At 35.8% G+C, this 11,067-nt stretch overlaps 1 protein-coding gene across 1 annotated transcript in view; it reads left to right on the forward strand.

Moving 5' to 3' along the window:
- pcdh11 (protocadherin 11) overlaps positions 1-5,406 on the forward strand; it is a 195,310-nt gene extending 189,904 nt beyond the window's left edge. The window contains exon 5 of the mRNA XM_053506480.1: positions 1,826-5,406. Coding sequence (XP_053362455.1) covers positions 1,826-2,217 — 392 coding nt within the window. The 3' untranslated portion in view covers positions 2,218-5,406. The remainder of the gene's footprint in view (positions 1-1,825) is intronic.
- The last annotated feature ends 5,661 nt before the right edge of the window (positions 5,407-11,067 follow it).

The raw sequence follows: 11,067 nt of genomic DNA on the forward strand, positions 1-11,067 counted from the left end.
TGAATGCAAAAGACACTTAAACAGCATCAGAGGGAGCTGCTTGCCTCTGCTTTACGAAAGCCTTCAACACAGTCACCCACATCAGTCAAGCAATACTAGTTACTGTGAAGATAAGAACTGATACCGACTGCATATTTGGAGCTGTTTAATGTGAAATATCAGATGCAAAAAAAAAAAAACAATAAAATAAAATAGTAACACTGCTGGCTGTTGACACAGCGTCACTGACAGCTCACGCTGCGCCTCTGCAGAAAGCACCGAGGCACTGAAATCACCTTTTATGTATTATATAATTACACATGAGCTTGTGCACTTTGGGCTGATCTCTGCTGTCTCTACACAAAAGGCAAAGTTGGGAGCACAGGTGAGCACAATGCGAGTGTGTGAGTTTGCCAGCATGGCCGAATGTGTCTATTGTGGCGTGAAGTGTTTGCTCCTGTGAAGAACAATGGCTTGGAAAGACACCTCCAATTTCCAAAGCAGCTTGGAGGTGATTTACAGCGAAGGCTGTGAAAGCGCTCTGGCCTCCCGTTTATTCTGCTTGCGCAGAGAGTGAGTGAGCAGCATCATTTTTCCTTAATGAAGTTAGTGACCCTCTGAAAGGTGACACATTTACCGCACGGCTGATTTATGCACCGATTCTCAGAGGCACGCTGGAACAGTGCAGGACCAGAGGGATCCAGCCACATGTCTGTATCTCTCTCTCTCCATCTCTCTCTCTCTCTCTATCTTTTTCTTTCTTCTCACTTCTCTTTCTTTCCTTACTGAATGTGCCCCCCCCTTTCCATTCTTCTCATTTGCGCATCCTAATGCTGCAGTCAAATGAAATGCAAGATCTTTGTGATTTAATAGATCATATGACAATTATTCTGACTGACAATAAACCTGAATGCTTATGGATTTAGTGTATCATAATTTCTTTGTCTTCCTTCCTCCATGGTCATAAACATGATTAAATCTTTGGGTACGTTGACTGGTGGTTAGCAAATAAAACTCACCAGAGCATGCAAGACCAGAGAACGTGAGGAAATCAGTGATAGAGTCCTGCTCAATTATTGATAGCATACTTACTCATGCAAATATAATAAATTATTTCTACATGACAGCTCAAAGTGAAGGCCTAACAAGACTTATGTGTGTTCCATTTTCTTAGTAGGTAAAGTAACATAAGACTGCAGGCTCTGGAAATATTGTTTTACATTCTAATTATCTGAGCTGACAATGTAGACAGTAAAGCATGTTCCTAGATCCATCAGATGTATGATGTCGGAGCAGGCTTAATGAGGTACGATGTTGGAGAACCTTCCAGTTCTCTTCCTCAGTCGAAATCAAATGTGGATTCTCAAAGCTCCACATCGTGCCTAACACGTTGTCAAACAAGGTCAAAGGACGAAGTCAAGTACTGCCGGTGTATTTTCAGAGCTAATGATTGGATTTTTTCCCCTTATTTAGCCCAAATTCATAAAATGTGGAAAAGACCTGAAGATGTAAAGTGTGCCACATTGACGGTTATTAAAATAAACAGTAGGTTGTGTGAGTTATTCAGAGCCACTACCACACACAAATGAGACGTTCTTTTTTTTTTTTTAAGTACTTTAATTAAGCTACAGGGATTTTAGTGCATACTGCAGGTAAACATTAAAGACCATGGGAATATGGTGCAAATTAAACATACTGATTGTGTTGTACTCATTAAGAGACAAATTAAACATTTATACCTGCTGCACTTTAGTTAGCTACAGCTAAAATACATTTTAAGGTCAAGCTTGTTTCTCTTATATTGAGAATCCCTGAGAGTTTTCATCCTGCCATTTTTCTTCCACAGCTATTGAAGTGAACCTGCAGAAGGCCATGACTGAGGCGTCGGAAACCTGCACTCAGGAATGTCTGATCCTTGGCCATTCTGACAGCTGCTGGATGCCCCCGGCGGTGACCCAGTTCCAGACAACTGCTGCTGCCACATTGCCCTCATTCAGCCTTCAGCAGAGCTGGGCACACAGCGGCGCCATGCCAGACGGGCGTCACACCCTTGGCAGATCTGTGCCCAGAGATGATCTGGACAAAGGGAGCAATCGGCCCCAGTTCTACAGCACGCTGGATAGACACTGTAGCAAGAAAGAGGACGCTGTGAAGGTCATCCCTCTTGCCAGCTTCTCAGCTACATCGAGCCCGCAGAACTCGGGTACTGGCGCGTTCTTACACGAGCATCAGCTGTAAAAGGAGCAAGCATCTCCTATAAGTTACAGCGACAACGAAAAATGAGTGATGAGAAAAGCATACCTAAGTTGACAACTGACAAAAGAAAATCTTGACAAAGTTTATCATCAGTCTGTATTTGCAATGCTTATAAAAGGATTTCTTTTTTTCTTGTCTTTGTCAGGATAGAAATCAGTTAAACGAACAGACAGTCGTAATACTTTCTCAACTCCAGACTCTTTAGTCATCAGACTGCATAATCAGTAGATTTAAACCAAAGTAGCATCTCAAATGAAAAACTAAGTAAAAAAAAAAAAAAAAATAAATAAATAAATAAAAACAAAAACAAAACAAACAAACAAAAAAAGCTGTGTCTCTTTGGTAGGTAGCGGCTAACGAATCAAGCTTCAGAAATGATGTCAATGTTTTTGAGCCTTTTAAATATGATGTAATTATAAAACACACATAAAGTATATGCTGTTGAAGAAATTAGTAAGGTGTTATTTGTGTGAGTGGTTGCAGTGTAAGCTTCAGTGAGATTCAGTGAGTATATAGTGTGATTTTTGATTTTATTTTATTTCTAGCAAACTCTTCTTCTCATCTAAGTGCTATAGAGGAGCTGTCCAGACAACAGACATGTTATTACGCCTCACTGCAAACATTTCTCTTGCTTTCTTACATATAGAAAGTTTTTACAACTCCTCTCTTTTCTTGTGAAATCGACTTCTATTTTTCTTCATGAACTAAAAGTGAGGCTTCCTCTGATGACTGAGATTTCATGCTTCTGACACCCTTTTTTCTTCCATTATTAGGAACCTAGTCATTTTCTTATTAACCAAGCCTGGGAAGGCACAGACAGATGTGCTAAGGAGCTATCCTTTGTTTTCCTTCTCTCCTACATCAAGTTTCGCTTTTGAAATATACAATTTATGCACCATAACAAGTGCTATGGAACCAATTATGAGAATCTCCTGATAGTATAATTACTTTGATCTGTAATCACCGTAGCAGCCATAGCTGTGGAAGACTGCTCTGTAATAGTATAATTGGCTTACTTTTTCTTTGTATGTGTGTCTGTGTGTGTTACCATTGTGGCACATTACTCTTTCCAAATCTATAAAAACATAACGCTAGGTCCCTGAGTTCCTGAATGTGGATTGTTCTTTGTTTTTTTCGCTTCAGTCAAGGACCTAAAGATTATTTGTGAACTGTATGCTTTTTTACTGCTAAATAGTACTAGAAGCTGTTTTTTTTTTTAATTCTCTCTCACATCCACTCTGTAGGTTTCCATAGGTTCAACTCGTAAAATAAAACTGTGTTCATCATGTGGACTTAAAGACAATGTCGATCATAAGGCCACAAAACAGTAACAAGGACAGAAACTGTAATTATAAACTTCAGAGTGCAGTTAATTAAGCGTTTCTCTCTTTTTTTGTTCTTCTCTGAATGAAATAAAGTCACATGTACTTTTTTTCTATATTAATTTGGAAATAGGCAGAACCCAAAGAGCCAGCTTCAGCAAGCATACTTTCTTTAATTCAGCAATTCTGCTTAGTACATACTGATGAAACCCAAGCATTTGAGTTAGTGATCCAAAAAATTACTTTCTTACAAATTAGGTGGAATAGCGGTGTAGGAATGCCAGGAGAGTGGTATGATGAGCCTGGGTCTGCTGTATTGCTCATTGATCTGAGAGAATGCACAGTTGCATTGGCAGCAACTCCCTGGACTACAGCAAAAAAAAAAAAAAAAAAAAACCCTTAATGCTGTTAATCAATGAGAAGAACTATAGGGTGTTACTGCATCAGAGCGTAATGCATTGGACTAACTGTACAGTAAAACACTTTCTTTTTTGCCTACCAAGACAGTATCATTTGAATAGCAATTTTTAATGCTTGAATCCTAGCTGTACTCATTAAAAGAATATATCAGTAAAATTGACACTTATTTATGGTGGTCCAGAAGTTGATGTTGATTAATCTGGTAATTAGAATGAGCAAATATGTGTATATTATTTGGTGTGTTGGATTCTTCTTCATCCCAGTTCAGTCTAGAAAAAAAAAATGAAAAAGGTGCGTGTTGTTTTCAAACTGCATGATTCCAACATTTTTTTTTTCTTTTAACAACATTGAAACAAAAAACAAAATGCTCCTTCAATGCCATGCAATGTCAATTTACCACTAAATATATAGTAGTAAATTGACATTGCATGGCAAATGTAACTCTACTAGCTCAGTAGAGTTACATTTGGTGCCAAAGGTCTTGCAAGTGAAAATTCACTAATAGAAAAAAATGCATACTTTAATATATTATACTATCCTATGTTCATGACCATTCTCCCTTTTAACACTTTTTATACATTTTACATAATTAAATAGGATGCATTGTGAAAGCAACATGAATCAGTAACATTAAACTTAGGCATTTATTTTTAATACTCTGGATATTGTGGAGGAAAATTTCCATCTCTTATTTTTTATGTTTGCATGACCTTGAGAGAAGGTTGTGACCTTTGAAGCTCAGCCCATGTTTGATGGTGATGCAGTGCATTGTGTAGCCATGTGACCACTCTTGGATTGTGTTAGAGATCTGAACTTGTCGTGGCAGTAATAAATACTGATAATGCAAGCCCTCCCTAATATCAATATTTCAAAACAGGATCATATTATTTATAAAAACGCAAATCAGCTTACATCATGTGCCAAAAAAAAAGAAAAAAGCAAAAGGCACTAAATGAAAAAAAAAACATGTACATATATATTTAGAAGTAACCTTGGATGACATTATCTGACAAATTGTTGGCAAAGGGAAGTGCTTGGTGTGTCTTGAACGTATTCATAAAATACATAAAACAATGAAAATTAAAACATTATGAGACAATCTTCATCATAATGTAGGAATTCATTATGCATATATCAGTGTATGTGTGCGCGGGTGTCTTTGTGTGTGTGCATGTATGTATACTGGCATAGAGATGGTCAGAATAATGTACACACCATGCATCTTGTATAAAGCAGGAAAACTATATGAACCTATTGCTATACTAGCTCTGCTTGTAATTTAATTATTTGTTGTGTTTTACAATTGCTTTGAAAGATGACAGCTTTGATATGTGCCAGCAGTACACTATTAAACAATAAAAATATCCTGTGTATTGTCTTGCCCCTGTAAAATATCCCTTTAGAAACTATGAAAAAATGCATTAATTTACTTTTGGTGTAATGATTTTTCTTGTCTTGGAATTTTACTTGAATCATTAAATATTGTGTATCTTTAGACTGTTTGTGAGTGCTAATTTTTTTTGTTTGTTAACTATGATGGCGTGTTAGTGGAAAAAAATAACATCAAATAAAATAAAATAAAAACCCTAATGCAAATAAAAAAAATAAAGGCATAACAAAAAACCCAACATCAAAAATTAAATAAATTAATAAACCATGAACATCATAAAAATGTAACAGCAAATCAAAAATCCAACAGCAATAGCAAAAACTTCACATGAAAACCAAAATCCCAATTTTAAATAATAAAAACACAAAAGTAAAAACACATTTTCCAAACCAAAACCATAACAGCAAATTTAAAAACACAACAGCATAGCAAAAACACATTCACAAAAAAGAAAACTGCAAAAATAAAAAAATAAAAAAAGAAAGATAAAAAAACTAAAGTAAAAATACACATCCCAAACCAAAAGGACTATAGCAAATCAAAAACACAACAGCACAAATAAAAGCAAAATCAGTCACAAAAAAAGAAAACCGCAAAAAAAAGTAGAAATATATTCCCGAAAATCAAAAGAAGAACAGCAAATCAAAAACACAACAGCAAAAAAGAAATACAACAAATCAAAAATACAACAGCAAATCCAAAAACATGACATTAAATAACAAAACACACACAGCAAAGTAAAATCACATCTTCCAAACCAAAAACACATCTCTGAAATCTAAAACAAAACAGCAAATCACAACCATTCCAGTAAAATCAAACACACATTAAATAACAAAAACGCGAAAGGAAAGTAAAGGTGCATCTCACATATCAAATTTCACAGCAGCAAATTAAAACCATGAAAGAAAATCAAAAAGCACAGGGGGAAAATTACTACCAGCAATCCTGTACAGGGAGCCTGTCCCTGAAGGCTTTGGGCACAAGGCAGGGTACACCTGCCTTGTGCCAGCTATGATAAAAAGTGCCAGTCCATCATAGGATGCACACACACATATTCATGCACTACTGTGTATTGGAAAGCTAGTTAGCCTACAGTGCATGTCTTTGAATTGTGGAAATCAAATCAAATCAAAGTGCCAAAATTACCCACAAAGAATCGACACTGGGGTTGTGAGACATGTAAAAATAAATAAATAAATAAATAAATAAATAAATAATGAAGTCTATGCTAAATTGAAACAGCAAATCGAAAAAACAAAAACATCATAGAAAAAAATTAAAGCAAATCAAAAAACACAATATGAGAATAAAAAAACAATAGCTTTATTAGTTCTTATTTTTACAAAGAACATTCATATTATGTCATTTTGGATATGCTGTTAACATGACAGTAATTAATATGGGTAAGCGAACATTAAAATCAGACCTAAAGAAACTAAAGAGATTTACCGAAAGAAAAGTGTACTTTTGATGGTCACTGACCGTGTCCATAATAAGGAAATTTAATAATAGGCCTACCCTTCTCTTGTTGACTTTCCATGTTTGATGTTAGAGGCATTGATTCAAGCAGAGGGGATCCCTATAGCTTACCTGAGAAGAGTTAGCAGAAAGAAGAAATGTCACCTGGGCATGTTCCAAAATGATTTCTAAATATTTATATCACCACCATAATGCCTTTCATGTCACACAGCCCTGGATATCAGCTAAGATAAAAAGGGGCATTGAAAAGCCAATGAATAAACATAACCCAAGTAAACACCTAAGTATAATGCAAGTACGATGCTGACAATTATAGTTCCTCTGCTGGTTGTAAAGTCACTTTATAAAGGTTTGAATCCTGCATGTGTGCCAATGCATATATGAATATGTGAACACAAGCTGATGTATGAGTCTCAAAGGCAGGCACAGGCTCGGTGGTCTAAACTTTTTTTTTTTTTTACTTAACTCTTGAGCCTGAAATGGAGTACAAAATATCCAATCACAAGCAAATAGTTAAAACACATATGGAAGATTTTTTTTTTTGCATTACAACTCATATATTTTAAGGATTGAGGATATGCTGGAGGGGCAATTCAGCAGACGCTGACTGACATCGTCAATAGATTAATATGTCTGAAGGCAAAACCAAAAAGTTAATAAGAAAAGAGGTTTGGGCAGGGCTTTTTTTTCAGAATACCCTCTCATAGGCATTGTGCTGGATGAATGAAACGTGACTTCTCGCCTTTACCGGATATAGAGCTAATCAACCCAGTTTCATAAGATCATTTCCACAGAGGGATCAGAATGGCTCAAGAATGGCTCTTGGCCCTCATCGCTATTTCTAGGAAGCTCTGAACTCTCCAAAAGTTTGTCTGAAGCACTCTCTGTAGACACAGTAATCTGAGAAGAGGAGCTAAACAAACTGTGTGAGATTAGTACAGAGTGACACCCCTTCTGATGGTGTTGGAGGAGCTAATCAAGCATTTCTTGGTAGGGTCTTCATATCATCAGCATGGTGCCACTTTATTGGGTGCTCATGTGGACTGCTCCAAACATTAAAGATAAAGATACGTAAATACAATATTAGATATCACATCAAGCATATCAGTGACATATCCAAAGCAAGCCACTATCAATATCTGAATTTCATGGCAGCCTGTTTCTTAACAAACAATTGAGTGACGTATCCATTTGAAAGTACAAAAAACACGTTTTTGGTTTCCACTTCTGGTACTGTAGGCCACAAGCACAGTTGTTAACTTTGTAATTATGGTTCTTTAGTGGTGAAAGTACATTTAGTGATGGGCAACAACTCAACATATAGATAGTGTCAAACAGTGTGCTCATTTTAAATTGTAATTAAACTGGCCATCAGGTACCTTGAGGCTGTTTGGTCAATAACAGGATACTAATTATTATAAGATGACCTTTGGAATAATATCTGGTGAATAATTCATAATTGAGGAAATTGCTTCTGAGACATTCATTCTATATCCAGGGGAACTTTATATGCTCAGAACAATCTGGCATATCCAACAATGAATTTCAATATTCCACTTTACACAGCTAAGTAAAGAAATATGTAATGTGAGTAGGATTATTTTATAGTTGTTTGTTTGAACATAGGGAGTAAACTAATTTTAATATATAATATATAAATCTTTCAATTAAAATTATATTTTCACAGGTTTTATTTAAATAAAGCATAAACGTTGTCATGTGGGATTGGTAAGGGAAAGTAAATTCTTTTGTAACAAACCATTTAGCTAATCACAGATGCATCTGCAACATGAAATTGGTAAAATATTGAGAATAAGTTTAATAGAGCCATTTATTGTAACAGACATATAATTAAAATATACAAACTTCATATTCAAACATTTGTTTTCAATTTCATGTTCCATACACCATTGACTAAATTTATTAGAAATATATATATATTTGATACTTGGTTTGTAATTTTTTACAACACATTTCCCTCAATAGTTAATATTTTAATACTTTCGATCTCTACAAATCTATAATCACATAAGGCTTTACTATATAACCTGTGGCTAAAAAACAAACATAAAAAAAATGCACTTTATTTTTCTCTTTCTCTTCTTTTCTGCCTGTCTTGGCATTTGGTCACATAGTGCCATAATTCAATATTTGTCAAAGCCTTACTTGGTAAACACATTGTGCTCCCATCAGTCTAACTGGGTTTTCTTCTCTTTTCTTTGCTGACAGCTATTTTAAATTGTGCTTAAAGCAGGTCAAGCTAATTCAATTATTAGCTTCAATCCACCCACACTGGCTCATGCCCTGATACTGTAATAGTGTTATGTTGTCTACTTCCCCTTACTTCACACACCATATTTAATTTTGCCAGTCTAGCCATAGGCCAATTCATTTTCCAGTGGCGCAAGAGTGGAGGAAAAAAATTGACATCTAGACTCAGAAAACATTTGTCATAATTTGCGATGGTAATACTGGTGGTTAGAACATGTGTTTCGAGATGCACCATGATTCATGTATTCATTGTTGATTCTATACAAGTGACATATCTATAATCTATAACTTTGGCTGCAATCACCTCAGAGCTTAATTATCACAAATTACTGTCCAGTCAATCACATTGTTACAAATTAAGCCATGATTGCTTGCATAATGACAGACAAAGTATAAGCTGAAACACCCACACACAGTAATTCTCCACGCTGCATGAAACCCCAAACAGAGAGCAATGAAAGTCTGCAGAGAGTTTTATGAGAGGGGGATAATCAATTGTAATTATGTGCTTTGATAATGGACAGGAAGGTGTTATTTTGAAACCCAGTTAACATACAACAATTGCTAGGGGCACAAACATTTGCTTGTCTATAATCTGGCACATTTGGCATAAATATCAAGACAAAGAAAAACAATATATACAGTAGGTATCATTGTTTAAATTTCCCATTAAACATTGGGGAAAAAAATAAATAAATGAGATCGGTTAGCAAGATTTGGATGGGTTGACTTAAGCTGTTTCGTACAAAACAATAAAACAGATTAGTAAGAAAGGGAGAGAAGCCTTGCTTTCCCCACCAACCATTCAGATTGGTAAATTCAGGCCCAGGTCAGATGAGTGTGTGATCTGGATGATGAGGTGCCAAATCAGTCCATAATGAGCTGGCAGCCTTGTCAGCTCTCCGACAGCCTTCAGTGAGCACTGATTAATGACTGACAACTGCAATGGCTGATTTAAATAATGCAAATCAAGCCACGGGATAATGATCCTTACATTTCCGCTAATTGGAGGCGGAATGGATTAGGGAAAAAATGGGAGCTTTGTACTATTAAACATGCATTTGTCATTCAGCAGATGCTGAGTCTACTATTACAGTGTTGTTAATAACACTTCCTGTGTCATAGGTAAACCTAAAACAATCCCACTGGGTTGGTACGACTCTGTTTACTAAACTACTCATGTTTTAAAGTTAGAATGGCAGCACTGTCCAAGTTTTCTTCCAGAAAAACATGGAGCAACATAGCCAGTATACCGTACACACAGGAATAAATCACATACTAAACAATCATAGACAATTAAAAGATAATGTGTTCAATATCTAATTAATGGACTAGTTTGTTTATTTTTATTTATGTATTTGTTTATTTTCATTATATCTAAATTTATCCATAATCCCTACCAATGTGTACCAGAAACTCAGGGTTTGGCTCTTGTGCTATGGATTAAAACATCATTGTAGCATTGTAGCCCTGATAATTATAGCTTGGCTTAAGCTACTAGAAGATTATATTTAGGGAACATTTACAGTGGGGTGAAAAACTATTTGCCCCCTTCCTGATTTCTTATTCTTTTGCATGTTTGTCACACAAAATGTTTCTGATCATCAAACACATTTAACTATTAGTCAAAGATAACACAAGTAAACACAAAATGCAGTTTTTAAATGATGGTTTTTATTATTTAGGGAGAAAAAATCCAAACCTACATGGCCCTGTGTGAAAAAGTAATTGCCCCCTGAACCTAATAACTGGTTGGGCCACCCTTAGCAGCAATAACTGCAATCAAGCGTTTGCGATAACTTGCAACGAGTCTTTTACAGCGCTCTGGAGGAATTTTGGCCCACTCATCTTTGCAAAATTGTTGTAATTTAGCTTTATTTGAGGGTTTTCTAGCATGAACCGCCTTTTTAGGGTCATGCCACAACATCTCAATAGGATTCAGGTCAG

This window comes from Clarias gariepinus, chromosome 10 (genome assembly GCF_024256425.1).
Source record: "Clarias gariepinus isolate MV-2021 ecotype Netherlands chromosome 10, CGAR_prim_01v2, whole genome shotgun sequence".
Classification (NCBI taxonomy): domain Eukaryota; kingdom Metazoa; phylum Chordata; class Actinopteri; order Siluriformes; family Clariidae; genus Clarias; species Clarias gariepinus.